Source organism: Corythoichthys intestinalis, chromosome 16, assembly GCF_030265065.1.
Source record: "Corythoichthys intestinalis isolate RoL2023-P3 chromosome 16, ASM3026506v1, whole genome shotgun sequence".
NCBI classification, from domain to species: domain Eukaryota; kingdom Metazoa; phylum Chordata; class Actinopteri; order Syngnathiformes; family Syngnathidae; genus Corythoichthys; species Corythoichthys intestinalis.
In genome coordinates, this window is record NC_080410.1 from 6,939,898 (window position 1) to 6,961,416 (window position 21,519).

Here is a 21,519-nt window from a genome sequence, read left to right on the forward strand (position 1 = left end):
CGGATTTGGAACGAAGATGCATTTTGCGCAGTTGGTAACGAGGAATCCAAACTTTTAACAGCACGTCTGCCGCACGCGCGCACGCACGCACGCACGCACGGTGCACGCGAGGCGATAAATCGCAGCGGAAAAATTACCGCCTTCATTTTTATATATCGCGCGATAAATGGAATTATTGCATATTGCGACAGGCTTACTATGGCTTACAGTCAAACATGATGGAGGTCCAATGATGTGTTGGGGTAGTTTTTGCTGCCTCTGGCACTGGGTGCCTTTAGGGTCATGAAATATGGAGACTATCAAAATGTTTTGGGCCGCCATGTAGGATGTAGTGTCAGAAAACTGGGTCTGCGTCAGAGGTGAATGGTGATCCAACAGGACAATGAATTCAAAAACACCTCAATTAGCACCAAGATATGGTTGGAGACAAAGCGCTGACGAATTCTGAGGTGGCCATAGATAAGTCCGAATCTAGATCATATTGAACACTATGGTGAGATCTCAAAATTGCTGTTGCAAGAAGGTACCCTTCAAATCTGAGAGACTTGGAACAGTTCGCAAAAGAAGAGTGGTCCAAATTTTCATCTGAGAGGTGCACAAACTTGATGATGGTTGTAGGAAGTGTTTGCTTTCGATTCATTCTTCCAAAGGATGCGCAACCAAATATTGGGTTGAGGGTGCCAAGAATTTTGTCCAGCCCATTTTTTGCATTCTGCTTAAAATTGTGTACATTTTGGCTTTTCTTTTCAGCTTTTTTTGTGTTTTTCGCGTTTTTCAAATGCACATCTAAGAAATAAACATATTCATACTGTAAACATTGGTAATTGCATTAATTTCTGTGAGAAATACTGTATTTTCTGGAAAAATTCCAGGGGTGCCAATAATTTCATCCATGACTATTTTTCCCCCCAAAGTAGAATTAAAAAAAAAAAAAAAAAACCCTGACATATATATATAACAGTGGGACCTTGACATACGATCGCTCACATGAACGTTTTGACATCCGACGTAAAATTTGACTCGCCATTTGTTTCAACATCCAATGACGTGCTCGAAATACGCTGATTTATGACAGCACTGCAGTTTCTTTGTTTCCCTCAAGACTGACGCACAGCGGATTTTCATGTGAGAGAAATCAACATGGGTTCCAAGAATGTTAGTCCAGGTTGTGATAAAAGGAAATGGGTGAGGCTTACAATTGAAATGAAGAGGGAAATGATAGAAAAATATTAGCGTGGTGTGCGCGTCCGTGAACTGGCTCCACAATAAGGCGATATAATGTCTACGATCTCGAAGGTCCTCCTCCGACCTCCGTTCGCTAGTCTTTATAAGTTAAAGTGACAATTATTATGATTGTAAAATCGCCAGCTACGTCAGGTTTTTAATCATTTATTTCAGAACTTGTGCAACACAACATGCCTACTGTCCGCCAGATTAACATGAAAAGTGAAAGTAAAAAGTCCTCTCACTCTTTCACGTCAGGCACGTGGTGCGTTCAGGTACACGAGGCACATGCGCCACATTAGAACCCGATTCGTTACATTATTACCTGGTATTATTATTACTAATATTATATTATTACTATTTTTATTCATAATTTATTAGTTTTGCTCTGTGTAAATGCTATTTGCAGTAGTACCAGAAGTATTAGGGATTTAGTGTAGGTTTTCGGGCTGTGGAACGAATTAATGGGATTATAATGTATTCTTATGGGAAAATCCTACTCGACATACGACCATTTCGATTTACAAACAAGTTTGGTTTCTAAGCAGTTAAAATGTAATAATTATGATTAGTTTTAAATATGTTACTGTCTCACAGAATTATTTTTAAACAAGAATAACGTAGAAAAATGCTTGTCTTTATTAAATGCTTCTTTGACTGAGTCCACTCAAATCCGCTCACGCTGCCAATTTACACACAATGAGTTGCCACAGAAAATGTTTAAAAAGCTAAATGGTGATTGACACATGCGGCACTTTGAAGTTCCGGCTTCCAAGCATCATCTGGCAAAATCAAACCTTAACGTCTGTCAATCATCATTAACTTTAATAAGAACCTCAATTGCACTGCCTGACCAAGAAAAGCAGCAGGAGGGAGAGTGAGGCTACGTGATCGGCCCGGGACAGCTCATCTGTATTTATTTTTATAATTGGGGGGGGGGGGGGAATCCGCGATGGACTGAGGGCGCGACGTTTGAACCACGAAGCAGCAAGGGATCACTGTATATGCTCATAGTAGTATTTACATAAACTTGCAATATATGACTCATTTAATCATGAATGTCCCCCAGGTACCGTACATACCAGCCAGTGCAGTCCAAGTGCGCAATGTCATGACATTGCTAAGAGGTCGAAAGGGCATCCTTGTGGATTTAGGATCTGGTGATGGTCGCATTGTGAGTGAAACAGACCAGCATTTTTTTGGAGAGAAAACTTAAATTAATTTAAAAAAAAAATTTATTTAAAAAAAATTTTTTTTAACCTGTCCTGTTCAGCTGTTTGACACGGAGAAAGGAAGTCTAAGTGCCCCGATAATCTGAACAGTTTTAATGTTTCACATTGAGAGTCTGACATACTCCCTTAGTGATCATTCAACATACCTCATTTATTATGACAAAACAGCGAACAGGAAGGTGTTATGGGGGAACAGAAGAAAAGAAATACAAGAGAAGAAAGAGAACAAACACAAACAACAACAAGAAATACATTGAACGCCTAACTACACTAACTACTAATATGTTGGTGCTATCGTCAGCTAAATGTATTTCCGGTTGACACCATGTGGGGGGCCTGTTGACCAGGGAGAGAGGGGGAAGAAGGTGGGGGAGTCTATAAGCTAAGTGATAGAAAGGGGTAGAGTGTACACAAATCATCTCTGTGATCTAGAACCCAGTAATTCTGTGAATCCCTTGTGAGTGTAAGCCCGTTGGCGATCGACCCTACGCCGCCCCATCGCCAATCCCGGCACCGGGACCCCCCGCCCGAGCGCGCCCAATAACATCCAGCCGCACGCTAGCCCCGCTGGGCGCGAAGACGTGCGGAGACGCCACGCGGACGCCGACACAGTACCACGGCCCCCACCCAGCCAGCCCGGGGGGGGGGGGAGCCGCGCAGCCCATCCCTCCTCCCGCAGCCCCGCAAAGGAGCCCTTGTCCCCACCCCGGAATCCAGGGTGGACCCCCGGGCCACCCACGCGCCCATCTACCGGCCCTCGGGGATGGCAAGAGGGGATGCACCACCAACCCCACGCCTTCCCCAACCCCGTCCACTCACCCGGGCCACGAGCTGCCGCCGCCGCAGCCCCCCAGCCGGCACGCCACGCCACAGGGCCCCCAACAGCCCACCAAGCCCAGGGCAGGGCAGGGTCACCCGCCGTAGCAGGCAACATCCAGCCGATGCACCGCTGCCCAGCCAGCGATCCGGGGCGGAGCACAGGGCGGATACCCAGTTAGAGAAGAGAGGGGAGGGGAAGGCGGAGGCAGGAAAACGCCGAGGAGCCGCCGTGGGGCGACGCGAGATCGGAGCCCCGACCTCCCCTCACTCCCACGGCCGGCAGCCCAGGCAGAGAGGAGGCCACGAAAACTTAAACTAACAACAACAAAAAACATCAGAAGCAAAGTGCTTTCCCATCAAGCAACCTCTTGTAACTGTTACGTTACGAAACAAAAAACTCTTACTACCCCCCCCCCCAAAAAAAAAAAAAAAAAAAAGAAAGAAAGAAAATCGTCTTGCTTTAAATCTCACCTTAAAACTCTCACTCACTCACTCACTCACTCCAGAACAAGAAGTCAAGAAGGAGTTTGGTCAACTGGTTTAAAAAATTTGCCACTGACAAATTTTTTTTTTTTTTTGACTCAAAAAAAACCTCATTCATTTCCAGTGGCAGTTTTGGCATCTAAATTGACATTTAACATTTTAAAATGTATCCAGTCCCACATTTTTATTTTATTCAATTCACATAATTTATACATCAAAAAAAAAAAAAAATCAGAAAACCATTTTGCCAAAAATGTTCCACCACATTTGACAGAAACTTTCTCATTTGATTTAGGAGTACTTCTGTGAATGCTCTTTTTCCAATGCCATTGATGGGACTAGACCTCCAATCAGTGTTGTTTTGGTCAACAATGAGAATGAAGATATTTAGTTAACAAACACATTTTTCATGTCGCTGACGAGACGATGACGTGCTATAAACGTGTTTTGGGAGGCTAAAACATCACGAGACGAATGCCAGTTTTCATCTGAGGGGATGAAAATGTGCAATAGTTTCCGTTACATGTTCACAATGTGTGACATTTTATGTGTAGTTAGCCTGCATCGTAGCAGTGTCTGGTTTTGTCACTGTGATGTGCTGCGCCCCCAGACCCCTTCTCCACTCACCAGTGTTCCGTCTGCAGGTAGGCTTGCATACATAGTAAGATTTGTTTTCTTGGCCAGAAAGAATATGCAATGCCGCTTTAGTCTTTTAAGGTCTGTGCTGAGTGAGTCACATACGAAATGTAACTCCTAGCGGTAGGATTGGATTCGCGTTCGCATTAGGCTAGCATCCTCTTAAATTCTTGGACAACTTTTTTTTTTTTTTAACAAACAGTTCATGGCGTCCAGGTGGTTATAATTAATTGAAAATAATGTACTGTTTCCCTGCTTAGTGTGTATTATCACAAAGTTGGCGTTGTGCTTGTAGATAGGCGATACAATATGTGCTCGTCTGTCAATGTTCATTTGAAATGGTTTTAAAAAAAAAACTTTATTTTGGAGTGAAATGTTTTGATTTTAAAGACGATTTTTAGTTAACGACGATTTAAAATGAGACAAAAACACATTTTGAAATGACTAAAATATAGACCATATATAAAGAAAATATAGTCCATATATAAAATATAGACCTAGAAAAGGCATATGACTGGGTCTCCAGGGTATATTGTGGGAGGTACTGCGGGAGTATGGGGTGAGGGGGCCACTCCTTAGGGCAGGGGTGCTCAAGTCCAGTCCTCGAGAGCCCCTATCTAGCTTGTTTTCCCATTTCTCCCTCCTCTAACACACCTGACTTAATTAATCAGGATAATTATCAGGCTCCTGCAGAGCTGGCTGATGAGCTGATCATTTGATTCAGGTGTGTTCAAGGAGGGAGACATGGAAAACAAGCTGGATAGGGGCTCTCGAGGACCGGACTTGGGCACCCCTGCCTTAGGGCCATCCAATCCCTGTATAACCAAATTGATAGTTGTGTCCGTGTCCTCGGCAGTAAGTCAGACTTGTTCCAAGTGGGTGTTGGCCTTTGCCAGGGTTGTGCTTTGTCACCAATTCTGTTCGTGATTTTCATCGACAGGATATCGAGGCGAAAGAGGGTTTACAGTTTAGTGGGGCTGAGGATTTCATCGTTGCTTTTTGCAGATGATATGGTCCTGTCTGCATCATCAGCATGTGACCCGCAGCACTCATTGGACTGGTTTGCAGCCGAGTGTGAAGCAATGGGAAGAGGATCAGCACCTCCAAATCTGAGGCCATGGTTCTCTGTAGGAAATCGGTGCATTGCCTCCTCCGCGTAGTGAATTGAGGTCCTGCCTCAAGTGAAGGAGTTCAAGTATCTTCACGTCTTGTTCACGAGTGAGGGAACAATGGAGTGTGAGGTTGACAATTGGGGCAGCAGGAGCGGTAGTGCAGTCGCTTTATCGCGCTGTTGCAACAAAGAGGGAGCTGAGCCGAGAGGCAAAACTCTCCATCTGCCGTTTGATCTTTGTTCCTACCCTCACCTTTGGTCATTGGTCATTAATGAAAGAACAAGATCGCGGGTACAACCAGACGAAATGGGTTTTTCTCAGGCAGATATCTGGTGTCTCCCTTAGAAACAAGGTGAGAAACGCTGTTATTCGTTAGAGGCTCAGAGTCGGGACACTGCTCCTTCACGTAAAAAGGAGTTAGTTGAGGTGGTTCGGGCATCTGGTGCAGATCCAACAAGGGTGCCTCCCTAAGGAGGTGTTCCTGACACGTGCAGCTGGGAGGAGACCTCAGGGCAGGACCAGGTGGAGGGGTTATGTCTTGACACTGGCTTGGGAGTTCCTCAGGATCCCCCAGTCAGAGCTACTTAATGTGACAAGGGGAAAGGGAAGTTTGGGGCTCCCTGCTGAAACTGCTGCCCCCGCAACCCAACTTTGGATAAGCGGTTGAAGATGGATGGATAAAATATGATTAAGACTAGTAAGTATTTTCGTATAAAAGACTAAGACAAAAATTAAAAGGGCTGCCAAAAACAACACTACCTCCAATTGGCAAATGGATTTGCCCCTCTCAGTCAAAATGGATTGGAGGTCCAGCGTTATCATTGGCAGCCAATGCTTTAACATAGAGTCACCTGAAAATGTCCTAATATGTCTTTAAATTAAGGTCTTGGAGGCGTACCGACAAGGGTTTACTTCTGCTGTAGGCTACGAGCTCAACCCCTGGCTGGTTTGCTTGGCCCGCTTTCATGCATGGAGAGCAGGTCATCATTGCAATGTATCCTACCGAAGAGAAGATTTATGGAAGGTTTGATGCGCAAAATCATAATAATTATGACACCTTAAGATACAGTATTTACAGCCCACCTTGTTTTTTCTTGCAGGTAGATTTGACAGAATGCAAGAATATTACTGTGTTTTTAGCTCCTAGTGTGGTGAGTAAAATTGAAATGCAAAAATGTATTTGTAAATAGGCATTACATTTTTTGGTCAAAATTTACCATGTATTTCTTCTTAGCTTTCGCTCCTGCAGAAGAAAATGGAGGCCGAGCTTCCTGATGATGCCTTGGTGGTAGCTGGCCGTTTCCCCATTCCTGATTGGACTCCATGCAGAATTGAGGGACATGGTGTGGACAGAGCATGGGCATACAACATGCAAGCACAAAGACCGCTCACTTCAAATTTGAATAAGAAGTCCACAGTTGGGAACCCTGACGACACAGATTTTAAAAATGACTCTCCTTGATTGATCAGGTTTCTCTCTCAGCAGACAACTAAATTTTATGCTGTAAATATTGACTTTTAAATAAATTTTGTGCTGATCCTTATGTCTTTAAAGTCATTGTCTTCAACATTGTTATAATTGTATTGTCCAGTTTATGCACGAATGGTTTAATTGGTCCCATTTGTGCCATTTCATGACACTAAAATGTTCAACTCGATAGCGATACTCAAAAAAAAAAATACGCAGAGGTGGGTAGTAACGCATTACATTTAATCCGTTACATTTACTTGAATAACTCTTTGAGGAAAAAAAGTAGTTTTACAAAGCCATGCTTTTTACTTGAGTAGAATTATGAAAAAGAAACGCTACTCTCAATCCGCTACTTTGGGCTACAATAGTCGTTAACTTTTTCCTCTTTGTTCTTCATATTAGATTTTACTTTTTTTTTTTTTTTTTTTTTTTTTTTTTTTTTTTGCGATGCCAAAAGTAGCGTTTCACCAATGAGATGTGGCAACAATAATCAAATGACTCCATTATACCATTTTTTTTTCCTCGTCAGATTTTTTTGTTTCATTTGCTTAATGTGGTTATGTAATAGGTTGTAGTACAGTATAATAATAACAGTTTATATAGATAACTTTGTGCTCAGAAAAAAAAATACCATCGTTAAAAAAAGAAATCGCAAGCAGTTACTCACAATGTTAGTCATTACATGAATGTTTTTCACCTAATTCTTTTTTTACTTGAGTACATTTTTTTGGATGACTACTTTTACTTGAGTAATATTATTTTGAAGTAAGGCTTCTCTTGAGTACAATTTTTGCCTACTCTACCCACCTCTGAAAATATGTGATAGACTACCATTTTGAATAGCCTACTACTACATAAAATAAAAAGTAATAATAAATGTTAACTCTTTTCAGTGTTTCTCCATTTGTGGTCTTCATTTTTGACAAAAAATCCAGGAATTGCCACAAAATTAAAATTTTAACCAAAAAGTACAAGGAGTGACCCTGGAATGCCCGTAAATCAGACATGTCCAAAGTCCGGCCCGGGGGCCAAATGCGGCCCGTGGTCAAATTTCATCCGGCCCCCAGCCTCTGTCATAAAATCAGTAACATCTGGCCCGCACACAGACTTAATAAATTGGTCAGCTGTACTGCTACCAGCATATGAAGCAGCTTACACACTAAATGCTGCTCCTCATTTACCAACTAAAAGGCAGCAGCACTCTAAGCAACATTATCCCATGTGACTCCTTACTTCCAATTTTCTAAAATGGCGACTATCAACAAAAAGAGAAAGTTGACTGCGACGACCGACGCTTCAAGGATAGGTGGAAATTGGACTATTTCTTCACTAAAATAGGCAACAACTGTGTCTGCCTCATTTGCAAAGAGACAGTTGCTGTTTTTAAAGAGTTTAATGTGAGGCGATATTACCAAACAAGAAACGCTGACTTGTACGACAAGATTACAGGAATGATACGCAGCGAGAAATTGAGGCAACTTGAAGCTAGTTTAATTTCACAGCAGCAGTATTTCGCATGAGCCCGAGAGTAAAAGAGAACGCCACAAAGGCTAGTTGCGAGATTGTTGAAATTATTAATTAAAATTTTTTTTTACAGCAAATGTGACACAAACAATGGCTTGCTAAAATTTCCTTAAATATATTGTTCTTTGTAACGGACGTCAGCCAAGGTCGGCCCCACACATTTTTTCCACAACAAATCTGGCCCCCTTTGCAAAACGTTTGGACACCCCTGCCGTAAATGTATCGGACGTGACCTAAAATTAACAAGGAAGTTACCGAAAATTTACTCATTGCCTGCCAATCCTAACAGGGAATGGGACGTACTACGTCATTGTTTGGACCCGCCTCCATGCTGGCAATATAATTCACTTCCGGGCCGGCAGAGTCAATGCGGATTGTAACGTGTGATAGTGCTAAGCTAACTCTTTCGGTGTTTTAGAAAGAAAATATGGGTGCTTTATTGTTGCGTTACCGGGTGCAACAGCGTCTCCTACGACAAAAAAAGGGGTGAGGAAAAATGGACTCACTTTTCAGTTTTCACCGTTTTCCTGCATGGAGGACCAAATATCAGATCACGAAGGTACGACGGATGGCTGGATTGCAGCGGTTCGTCGGAAAAGCATTTCTTATGATCATATTTCTGCTGGAATGAGAGTGTGTTCCTGTCATCTCTACTCTTGTAAGTTGAACGATTTATCCACTTTTGGTTTCAATACGTTTTTGTTTTTTTACACCGTTGTGTAAATCTGCCTCGGTAGCAATGCTCGCCTACTACGACTCCCCTACCTGTTGTGTTCCTAGGTAAACCTGCTGACAACACATCCCGATTGGTCACCATCTCTCTTCTTGGATCATTTGACAAAGAAAATTTGTTCAATGGAGTGGTTCCATTTGTCCTGTGTCGGACTCAAACAAGCCCCTGCAGCAGACGCCATCTGGGTCTGCCCTTCTCGTCGATGAACTGCGGGCTTTTAACTTGTGAAAATGCAAGAACTTTAATGCACATATTTATTCTGCCTGGCTATTTAACTATGGCCAGTGACGTTTTTTTTTTTTTTTTTTTTTTTTTTTAACCACTTTGACAAAGACACCTTTCATTGTAATGTTGAATTTATATATTCTATTATTATTTTTAAATTATAATATTCTTATTTGCACTTATGTAGACTTTAGACTGTCAATTCAAATAGTGTTGGAAAAGTTGCAATACCTAAAATAGAAATGCAAGAACTGTAAAGTACATATTTATACACCTTTATTTACCTAAGGCCACTGGATGTTTTTTAACTGCTTTGAAAAATACAGGTTTTGTTGTGATCTTGTATTTATATAGTATATAGCTTTTTATAATGTATTATGTATTATAATATTTGCTGCCCCCTGCCAGAGTGTGGGCCATTTTGTACTAAAATGATTTTAAACTGTCAGTTCAAATACTGTGTTGGAGACTAGTACTTGCAATACTTAAAATGGAAATGCAAGAACTTTAAAGCACATATTTATCCTGTCTGGCAATTTACCCAAGGCCAGTAAATAGTGTTTTAAACTGCTTTGACAAAGACACGTTTATTGTGATCTTGTATTTGTGTATTACTTATAATTATATAATATTTGCTGCCACCGTCAGAGGGTGGGCCTTGTTTGCACTAATTTAAAGATTTTAAACTGTCAATTCAAATATCGTATTGGAGAAATTGCATTACTTGAAATAAATCTATTGCAACTTATCAGTCCCAGTTCTTGTCTACAACACTGTCCAAAAATTGTCAATGCATATTCCAAATAGAATAACAAAATTAAGTCACCTGACTTTGTAATTATTACACCTGTTTATTATGAAGACCTGAAGTAAACAACAAGCAGTTACAGTTTGTCAAGAAGTTGTTCAAGTCATGTTTTGGTATTCATATTTTATTGACTTTTCATAACACTTGGGATCGTGTTTGTAAGAGCAGAGCAAACTGAAGTTTCAGCGTGCACTCTTCGCCTTTCCAACCTCTCAACGCTCCGATGTGGTGCGCTTGACCTCAGAATAACCCAAGAAGAGATATGGTGACCAATCGGGAAGTGTTGTCAGCATTTCATATGCAGGTTTTCCTAGTAACACAACAGGTAGGTGATGAGGAGGAGTAGGTTAGCATTGCTACCGAGGCACATTTACACAACAGTAAAGAAAAAAACAAAAAACGTATTGAAACCAAAACGGATAAATCGTTCAACTTACAAGAGTAGAGATGAGGGGAATACACTCTCATTCCAGCAGAAATATGATCATAAGAAATGCTTTTCCGACGAACCGCTGCAATCCAGCCATCCGTCGTACCTTCGTGATCTGATATTTGGTCCTCCATGCAGGAAAACGGTGAAAAGTGAGTCCATTTTTCCTAACCCCTTTTTTTGTCGTAGGAGACGCTGTTGCACCCGGTAACGCAACAATAAGCACCCATATTTTCTTTCTAAAACACCGAAAGAGTTAGCTTAGCACTACCACACGTTACAATCCGCATTGACTCTGCCGGCCCGGAAGTGAATTATATTGCCAGCATGGAGGCGGGTCCAAACAATGACGTAGTACGTCCCATTCCCTACTCTGAGGACGGGCTATCTAACAAAATGAATTGGACGTCTAGCGCCATCAATGGCATCCAAATGTATTAACAAGAAAAAAGGGGGGGACTCCCATTACCGTGATTACTCTAAAGAGAAGTGAAAAATCAAATTTACCCCATCATAACAAATTGTGGTAGAGCAAAAAAACAACTGTAATGATTCTTTTACAGTCCAATATCGCATCTAGATACAGCATTTTAGTATCGATACGTTTGACAACCCTGAAGTTTTGAAACGCTTTACCCCGAGATTCATCATATTTTGCCTTTCAGTACATTTTTTGTGCGAATAGTTTTAATTTGAAAATGCAACCGGATACGGTCACTTTGACTGGCTCGGTTAACTTGACACAAACTGCCTTTAGCTGGTTGATTTCGGCTGCAAAATAGGAAGTGGCAAAGTGAACTCGCGAGTCATTTAATCGTAACATATCCCTGCGTCGCCCAAAGTGCACACTGGGCCATTGTCTTGCTTAACATTGAAATTATTCAGAAAATTCGCAAATATCATTGGCACACTTGCACGATTTCTCAATTATTTCGTCAAGTTGTCGCACGGCCATCCCTGGAAGCATGTCTTCGTATGATAAACCGACGCGGCCACCGAAAACGATGCCTTCATCCGTCTCGAAAAGCTAGTGAGTTAGCCACTGCAACGTTAGCCTTCGCTAAACTGGCCGCGTCATGACATTTGATACAGCAACACAAAAAGCTAACTAGCGTTGCACATGTTTCCAGGGTTGGGACCAGTGGCGAATGTCAGCCACAAGGAGTGGTTTTAGAGAATGAACGGGTAATGCAATCGCACGATAATGTAGAAGAGTTGCACGTAGCATGCGTTATTTATCACATGCTTAGTAGTCCAGAACGCGTAAAAGTCAAGATAGGTTCAAGTCGGTAAATGTTTTCCATTTTTGGGGGAGTGAATGTCAGTGTGTTGGTCTAGAAATCGCGAATTAAAGCGAGAAGACCATGACGAACCCCCCCTTTGCTGTTGCGTTAGCCAGCAACACCTTAGCTAACGCTAGCTACAGTTTTTAACTAGCTCTGTAACTTAGCGTTGGCTTATTAGTGGAATTAATCCGAGACTAACAGAATTGAAGGACACATCCGAGGCAACCCAACATGGTGAGTACAATTTGCACGCAAGTATTATTTCTGCTTCCGCGGACATGTCTTGCTTTGGCTTATGCTAAAAGCTAAGATGGGTCACAAAAGCTCCTAGTTCAGGCCAATGAAACGATAACGATGTTGCATCTTTTAACACTTATCCAAAAAAGTGCTGGTTTTAAATGATTCTACATAACACCATGTGCACTCGATTATTAGCTCTTAGGCGTTTGACACCGGTTTGGTCGTGTAACGGTTTGCAGGTATTTCACGGGATAGGACAGCTCCTTAGGCCATTTTCACAACAAGACGCCCATTTTACAATTCTAAACACTTCCGTACTAGTCATGTTGAGTCCCGGCAAGTTGTGGCCCATGTGAGGAATTTGGACCCACATGCCACAGGAGCGCCACTGAAATCATCTGCTCTCCCTTATGAATTTATCAACGTATCCAATGTCAACCAAGACATTTTTTCCTCCTAAAAACACAATCGTAGTAGTTTTACAACATTAACTTTAGGCAGGGAATGATACAACGTGAGCAAACGATACTGATTAAAATAATGGTGGTTAATGTATCTTTTGTGTTTTTCTTTCACCTCCTTAAACAAATTGACACGGAATAATTATCACTTGCATGTGTGAACTGGTGAATACTATATAAATTCCTCTTTCATCACTTGAAATAAGGAGTTGGAATGTAGCTGATTGGATAAATGGGTCAAAGTCAGCTTTATTGTCATCTTCATATTAGGGGTGCACGATATCCATTTTTTGATATCGATAACTTCCTGCTCCTCAAAGCCGATACCGATATCAATAACCGATAATAAATATATATATTTTAATTTATATTCACCTGAGTTTGTGAACACCTGGAGGTTAAAAAAAAAAACTAGTGGTGGATTCAACATAGATTTGCCTTTGACCTAACCAGATTTTTCACGATGACATGAACATTAGTACAATGAACAAAACGGACAAGAACAGTCTTGACTTCAAGTAAAGTGCCAATATTTATTTTTTTCAAATATAATTTGAGTCAATCACAATCAATTAGTCAGTGTCATTGAAGATGTGTACCCTGAACAATGAGCAGTTTGAGCACTGAACTAAAACATAAACCCAACTGGTGTTGTGCTTTGTCATCAGATAAAAACATTTGGTGCTACAGGAGAGGAGACTGTTGTGGTCTTGGTCCATGAAACAACTTTCTTAACCTAGCAATAATAGGACAACAAGCCTATAAATAAACAAAAGGCCTCTCAATAACTTACTAACTTATAACTAACACTGTAAAATGCAAGCTATTGTATAGTAAGGCTCATCACCCATTCCTCATTATCAAAAATATGGTTGAGCGAGAGTTTAAAAAGCTAAACGATGATTGACACATTTGGGCCTTTGATTGTAGAGCTACCAAGTAGGCATGTGCCGGTATGAGATTTTGACGGTATGATAACCATCAGCAAAAAGACCGTGGTATCACGGTATTGCAATTTATAGCTCTAAAATCTGTTATTTTGAGATGTATGGGTGGGGAAAAAAATATTTTCCCCATTGAACAGTATTTTCTAATTTTTCTGAACATATTTGCAAATTAGACCACATGAATATAATGTTAAAATAAATGCATGAAATAACACAAAAAAAAAAACTAGGGCTGCAGCTATCGATTATATTAGTAGTCGATTAATCGATGAACTAGTTAGTTCGAATAATCGAGTAATCGGATAAGGAACATGAAAAATGAAAATACCTGGGATAAGCCTCAAACGGTATTTAAAAAAATAAATAATTTAGGATCTATTTACAACAAAAGAACAATTGGCTAACTTACATAGCAAAAGTCCCCCATCTTAAATGCTATAAAATACTAACGTTTTTTTTTTTTTTTTAACAATGCTCCTAACTGATGGTTCAGACTCATATTCCCACAAAAAACGACTAAATATACCTATAAACTAAATTATTAATGTATTACAAAAACATTAGCCCAAACAAAAACTTAGCTTATGTTGGTCTTAACAGGGAGCAGTTGGATTCAGCCATGTAAAATGAGGCAGACCAGAGGGCAGTGTTCCCACCCTAATCTATAAAACTAAATGCAAACACTTTCAAAATAAACCATTTCAATGCCACTTTAATTAAACGAATACTCGAAGCAACAAAATTTAATTCGAATATTTTTTTCTTATCGAATACTCGAGTTATTCGATTAATCGTTGCAGCACTAAAACCAAATATTTTAAATAAACTTAACATAAATAGAACTTAAACCGACAGCCAAAAAGAAACCCAGTTAGCCGTCTTGGCATGCTAACTAGCCACATTATCTGCCTCATTAACAAGCTATTTACATATTTATATATAGTTAGTATTTGTTTTAACATCGCTAGACACACTAAACATGATGGAGAGAACTCTGTTGGCTGTTGGGAAACATAAATGACAGCATTTACTAACCTTCAATTTTGTATAAAGTGACTGATGATTGTTACGTAAATGTGAAATCAAGTTTGAGGTGTCCCCCCCCCCCTTTGCAGCCACCCTCCGCAAGCAAGTCTTGCACGTTGGATGTCCTTCCTCCTCTAATCCGCGGCCGTCTGCTTCGTTTCGGTGGCCAAAAAGGCTCACCACCTTCAGCCATTGTTTCAACTAGGGCTGGGCGATATGGCCTTAAACATGTATCACGGTAAATTGAGCAGATTTATCTCGATAACGATAAATGCCGATAAATTCGCCCAAGCGGACTGTTATATAATTTGAAAATCTGAATCAATGCATGAAATACAGATTGACTATTTCTTGTTGATTTATTTACCAGTATTCAATTTGATATACTGTATTTAACAATTGTACATGCAGTCTAAACATTAAGTTTATAAAAATGTATTGTAAGCAATAAGAATTCAAGTATGAACATTTATAACAGCGTGTATGACTTGAACAATGTACATTGTCAAAATCAATATGCCTGTGTAAACATGTAATTGTAACACAAATGACTTGCAGCTTGAACAGTACACTTCAAAAAGACAACTTATTGTTAATGGCTGCTGTGACAATAATTATTAAATACAAGTGTTTACTTTATGGTTTAAGGGTCCCCCCCCGTGCATTTTTTAATAAATGCACGCACAATAAAAATAGCTGGGGCCATTTCTCGGTCATTATAAGTTTTGCCGTTGGATTGTACTTTATGCTGAATGCTTTACCATCACAAAAGCTATCAGAGGAATCACACACAGACAGATACAAAATAAAGCCACATAGTAATTGCTAGATGCAGTCCGTGCCCAATCTACTCATTAAGTTCAGCCGTTTCGACAATGTTAGAGCCGCTATCCGACTCCATAACGTTCATTTGTAGCGTTAGCCGCTAGCTAGCGTTAGCCTCGCTACCAGTAGAAAGCACTGAAAGCACCATCTCCGGAAATCGTGAGAACAAAGGAGGACAGCGGGTGAAAGCCCGTCTGGATGGCACCAAGAGTCTACTAAATGTCGGTTGAAAGTTTGGTGAACCTCCCTTAAGCCACACTCCATCACGTTTTGCTTGTAGCGTTAGCTTACCGGGCTTTTGTTTGATTGGCTTCCTGATGATCACGTGACTCCCTACGTAAGCACATTCACTGCTTTCTTAAAGGGGAATGAACATAGACGAACAACACAGAATCAAAGCGGGATGAAAAGATTATATTTTCTTGTTTTATTAATTTACCGAATTTACCGACATGGTCAAAATTACGTCGGTCATCGTTAAGAATTTCGGTGACGGTAAATTTTCGGTTTACCGCCCTGCTCTAGTTTCAACTCTAGTCTATAACACAGAGTAGCGTCACTGACGGACATAGCAACAACCGGAGGGGGAGGGGTGCGCGCTCGCGCTCCTTTTCTCGTTGCATTTTTGTGACATAAAAAATGGCTAATACCGTACCACAATGTGACGGAAAGTGTTAGTGGTTTTGAAACCGTGCCGTTTTAATACCACGGTAAACCTTGAAACCGGTAAATGGCACATGCCTCCTACCAAGCTTCTCTGACAAGATCAAAGCTACAAACCTCTCAATCATTGTTAGCTTTAAGTACCAAACAAGCTGGCCAGTTTGGCAGTTTGCCTCATTTCCGATCACGTGATCAGATCAGGATATCGCTAATATTTACAGATAATTTGAAAATTGCATACACTTGGGTAAAATTCCCTCCATTTCTTGCAATCCCTTTAATCAGAGTGAGGCAAGGCGATCACAGAAAAATATTTGCGGCATGGAAGCACATGCCTCGGGTCAAACCTTGATTGATTGCTTATTCCTTTATTACATTACTTGAATGCCAGTGTCTTGTACCTCTGATTTGCAGAACTTGTTTTTAGGCTATGTGCCGTACATTTATTTGCATTGTATTGCTTATCACTAGGCTTCAGAGGAGGCGTCACTGCGTGCTCTGGAGAGCCTAATGACGGAGTTCTTTCACAGCTGCACAACCAATGAACGAAAACGGGAAATAGGTATGTGAGCTTTTCACCAATATACTGTATATACTTGCACACTGTTACGGCCCCAAAATAATTAAGAGTGCGGGAAAAAACTTGAATTTACAAATTATGCACATTGCAAATATTTGTTTTGCTTTTCTGTGGGGCGGGGGTTTCTTTTTTCCTTTTTTTTTTTTTTAGCCACCAAACTTGCTGCCATCTAAGAAACGTATTGGCAGATCAGTACTATATCAACAATGCTGTTAATTGCAGTTGGTATAAACAAATGTATAACTAGAGAGGTGTGATATTTCCGATTCTTAGATTATTCGCGATTCGGCCGTGGAAGATTGGAGAACGATTCACAAACATCCAAATTCCGATTATTGAATTATACCAGGTCAAGCGGAAATAAAACACAGCGCAGTCTTCGGGATGCAATGAGAAATGGACCGAGAGTAAATATCATGTTCAACTCATGCCACAAGATAAAAGAAAACAGCAATAATACCTGACTGCGGCCGTCAGCCGCTACAAACAGCGTCCAGTTGCTAGCTGCTATAAACACACGGCAACATGCGGCTATGGTAGATATCACATATATATTTTGAATTAGATGTGAAATGACAGACGAGGGCCACGCTAGAACATGTACCAAGAACTAGTTGCGAAATGACACTTTCCCGTGCGAGTAAACAGCGCCATCTTAAAGCAGTAGACTTCCCTAGAAGGCTCTGTTGTAGCGAACCAAATTACTTTTCATCTACAGTGCCTTGCAAAAGTATTCGGCCCCCTTGAATCTTGCAACCTTTCGCCACATTTCAGGCTTCAAACATAAAGATATGAAATTTAATTTTTTTGTCAAGAATCAACAACAAGTGGGACACAATCGTGAAGGGGAACAACATTTATTGGATAATTTAAACTTTTTTAACAAACAAAAAACTGAAAAGTGGGGCGTGCAATATTATTCGGCCCCTTTACTTTCAGTGCAGCAAATTCACTCCAGAAGTTCAGTGAGGATCTCTGAATGATCCAATGTTGTCCTAAATGACCGATGATGATAAATAGAATCCACCTGTGTGTAATCAAGTCTCCGTATAAATGCACCTGCTCTGTGATAGTCTCAGGGTTCTGTTTAAAGTGCAGAGAGCATTATGAAAACCAAGGAACACACCAGGCAGGTCCGAGATACTGTTGTGGAGAAGTTTAAAGCCGGATTTGGATACAAAAAGATTTCCCAAGCTTTAAACATCTCAAGGAGCACTGTGCAAGCCATCATATTGAAATGGAAGGAGCATCAGACCACTGCAAATCTACCAAGACCCGGCCGTCCTTCCAAACTTTCTTCTCAAACAAGAAGAAAACTGATCAGAGTTGCAGCCAAGAGGCCCATGATCACTCTGGATGAACTGCAGAGATCTACAGCTGAGGTGGGAGAGTCTGTCCATAGGACAACAATCAGTCGTACACTGTTTATGGAAGAGTGGCAAGAAGAAAGCCATTTCTCAAAGATATCCATAAAAAGTCTCGTTTAAAGTTTGCCACAAGCCACCTGGGAGACACACCAAACATGTGGAAGAAGGTGCTCTGGTCAGATGAAACCAAAATTGAACTTTTTGGCCACAATGCAAAACGATATGTTTGGCGTAAAAGCAACACAGCTCATCACCCTGAACACACCATCCCCACTGTCAAACATGGTGGTGGCAGCATCATGGTTTGGGCCTGCTTTTCTTCAGCAGGGACAGGGAAGATGGTTAAAATTGACGGGAAGATGGATGCAGCCAAATACAGGAACATTCTGGAAGAAAACCTGTTGGTATCTGCACAAGACCTGAGACTGGGACGGAGATTTATCTTCCAACAGGACAATGATCCAAAACATAAAGCCAAATCTACAATGGAATGGTTAAAAAATAAACGTATCCAGGTGTTAGAATGGCCAAGTCAAAGTCCAGACCTGAATCCAATCGAGAATCTGTGGAAAGATCTGAAGACTGCTGTTCACAAACACTCTCCATCCAACCTCACTGAGTTCGAGCTGTTTTGCAAGGAAGAATGGGCAAGAATGTGCAAAACTGATAGAAACATACCCCAAGCGACTTGCAGCTGTAATTGGAGCAAAAGGTGGCGCTACAAAGTATTAACGCAAGGGGGCCGAATAATAATGCACGCCCCACTTTTCAGTTTTTTATTTGTTAAAAAAGTTTTTAAAAATTTTCCACTTCACGATTGTGTCCCACTTGTTGTTGATTCTTGACAAAAAATTAAAATCTTATATCTTTATGTTTGAAGCCTGAAATGTGGCGAAAGGTTGCAAGGTTCAAGGGGGCCGAATACTTTTGCAAGGCACTGTATAAAAAAAACCAAAAACCTAAATCGGCAAAATCTTGACTTGAATCCATCTTTGAATGATGGAACAGTTTTAAAACTTTCACATGTCGAAATTAGACAGAAGGGAAATTATGGAATAACAGGAGCAATTTTAACAACTTTAACGGTTGATTCACACAAGCTGCAGATACAGAATGGGGACTTGAGTATTTTATTTACTGTTTTTAACTGTTAACTTGATATTTAAATAGTAGTTTGGTTTAGCCTGAGAGGATTTTGGAACGATTTTGGCACTAATGTACCAAAAATTTAAAGCGGAGGGGGTGCATCAATAATCGATTTATAATCGAATCGGAGCCTCTGAATCGTAATCGAATCGTTAGGTGCCCAAAGATTCCCACCTCTATGTATAACGACTAATTACATGCAAGCTTTGCGACAAATCTTTACATAATGTGTTGCAGGTGTGTGCCAAGGCGAGTAGTGATAATTGTAGTTTTAGTTGAGTTACTGTACAGGACAGTGTTGGTTTAAACTGGAAAGAATTTTTGGAGACATCCTTTTAAGACTTAAAAGTCAACCGCATTATATAACGGCTTGTGTGAATTTTAGCTGGTTTAACTGACTACTGTTGTGCTGTGATAATATTAAGGTTTAAACTAGTGTTGCGCTGATACCATTTTTTTTTGCTCGTATACAGATTCCCACATCCGGCCTTGTGGTCTCAGCCAATGCCGATACTGTAGAAATACCCTGTTCTTTGAAAAGAAAAAAAAATCTAATAAGTTTTCTTTTAATACTAAATTACTGCATACTCAGTTCAATGTAAAATAATTACCATCATGCCTTGGTCAGACACTGCTTAACTCTGTCTGCCAGTGACGCAGCCAGACGGCCAATCTATTTGATGTGGGAGAGTAGCCAGTAAGTGGTCACTCGCTGGCACCCTCCCACTTCAAATGGATTGGACGTCTACTCGGGAGAAAATCATTGAAATTCACAGTTTTAGGATGATTGGTCGCTACGCGATTGGATATCGATCACCTTCTTGGGAAGGGCAACAAGCACTCCTTTTTTTTTTTGACGGCGGCGTGCGTAGCTTTGGCCATCCTGGGTAGGGTGTTCAGCAGTTGGAAACTAGAACTCAAAAGTACATATAATGCACAGCATCGGCATGTTATGTCTTGGTACGCGCAGATACTGATGATGCCATTTTGAGGCCGTATGGGTATCTGTCAGTGCAACACTAAGTAAACGCTAATAAAAACTCAATCATAATTTAAACTGTTTCTCCACAAGCGGACACTTAAAATAGATCTTTGAAAGGCATCTTTTATTTGAATGCGGTAAAGTATTTTCATAACAAAATGCTGGAGAAGTCGATAATCTCTTGACAGATTAGGTTTTCACATTCTAGCTGTCCTCATTTACTTTCACCATTGTTTGCATTCATTTGGTAATGCACTTCCTCTGCTATCTGCGTACCAATGAACTGTTGCACTACATCTTTGATGATCATTTAAAGTGGTCAATATTACTTCCTTGTTTCTACAGAAGAGTTGCTGAATAACTTTGCGCAGCAGACTGGAGCGTGGCGCCATTGCTTGTTCTTCCTCTCCAATACCCGGAATGAGTATGTCATGATGTACAGTCTCACAGTATTTGAAGTAAGTTTTTTTCAGTAGAGCAGCAGAGCATGTGGTTAGCCTGTCTGCCTAGATGTGAAATGTTGTAGATGCATCATTGTGAATTACTCGGGTTTCCGTTCACATCTCAAAAACACCACATCAGGTAAAATGTTGTTTATGTAAGTCTCAAGCAGAGCTTTTGTAACGACATGAAGATATTTTCTGGGGTGTCAGTTTAAAAAACAATATCAATGTTAAGAGACATGTCAGTTCTAAAAGTAATATATATTAAATATATATTTGTAAACATCTATTAAGTAATTCACTGCCATTGACAGCAATAGACATCAAATCCATTTTAAGTGGATCATTCTTAGCTAAACAGCTTTACAGGTACAAAGAGTTGTCAGGAGAGAAAAGGAAAGCGAAGTCTCGGTATTGATATAATTGTTTTTTGTTTTTGTTTTTTTATGATTGGTAAAATACCATGGTTTCCATCAAACCTCTAAATTTTCATGGAATTTTGGCAGGGCCATATGTACAGTGGTATGAAAAAGTATCTGAACCTTTTGGAGTTTCTCACATTTCTGCATAAAATCACCATCAAATGTGATCTAATCTTTGTCAAAATCGCACAGATGTAAAAACAGTGTCTGCTTTAACTAAAACCACCTAAACATTCATAGGTTTTCATATTTTAATGAGGATAACATGTAAACAGTGACAGAAGGGGGGGAAAAAATAAGTGAACCCTCTGCCTAAGGAGACTTAAAGAGCAATTGAAACCAATTTTTACCAAACAATTTAAGTCAGGTGTGTGCCCAATCACTGATGAGTGGTTTAAAGCTGCCCTGCCCAGTATAAAACACCTGCCAAGAAA

At 40.5% G+C, this 21,519-nt stretch overlaps 2 protein-coding genes across 6 annotated transcripts in view; both read left to right on the top strand.

Annotated features, from left to right (window-relative positions):
- antkmt (adenine nucleotide translocase lysine methyltransferase) overlaps positions 1-8,330 on the top strand; it is a 20,072-nt gene extending 11,742 nt beyond the window's left edge. For 2 of the 5 annotated variants that reach the window (XM_057817397.1, XM_057817396.1), the window contains exons 3-6: positions 2,294-2,398; positions 6,390-6,530; positions 6,607-6,657; positions 6,741-8,317. In XM_057817397.1, coding sequence (XP_057673380.1) covers positions 2,294-2,398; positions 6,390-6,530; positions 6,607-6,657; positions 6,741-6,968 — 525 coding nt within the window. In that variant the 3' untranslated portion in view covers positions 6,969-8,317. Of the gene's footprint in view, positions 1-2,293; positions 2,399-6,389; positions 6,531-6,606; positions 6,658-6,740 lie in introns of all 5 variants that reach the window. The other 3 variants (XM_057817393.1, XM_057817394.1, XM_057817398.1) reach the window with 3 other exon arrangements.
- Positions 8,331-11,275: 2,945 nt separating this feature from the next.
- Positions 11,276-21,519, top strand: part of xpo6 (exportin 6) — a 43,625-nt gene continuing 33,381 nt past the window's right edge. The window contains exons 1-3 of the mRNA XM_057817225.1: positions 11,276-12,217; positions 16,617-16,707; positions 20,566-20,678. Coding sequence (XP_057673208.1) covers positions 12,215-12,217; positions 16,617-16,707; positions 20,566-20,678 — 207 coding nt within the window. The 5' untranslated portion in view covers positions 11,276-12,214. The remainder of the gene's footprint in view (positions 12,218-16,616; positions 16,708-20,565; positions 20,679-21,519) is intronic.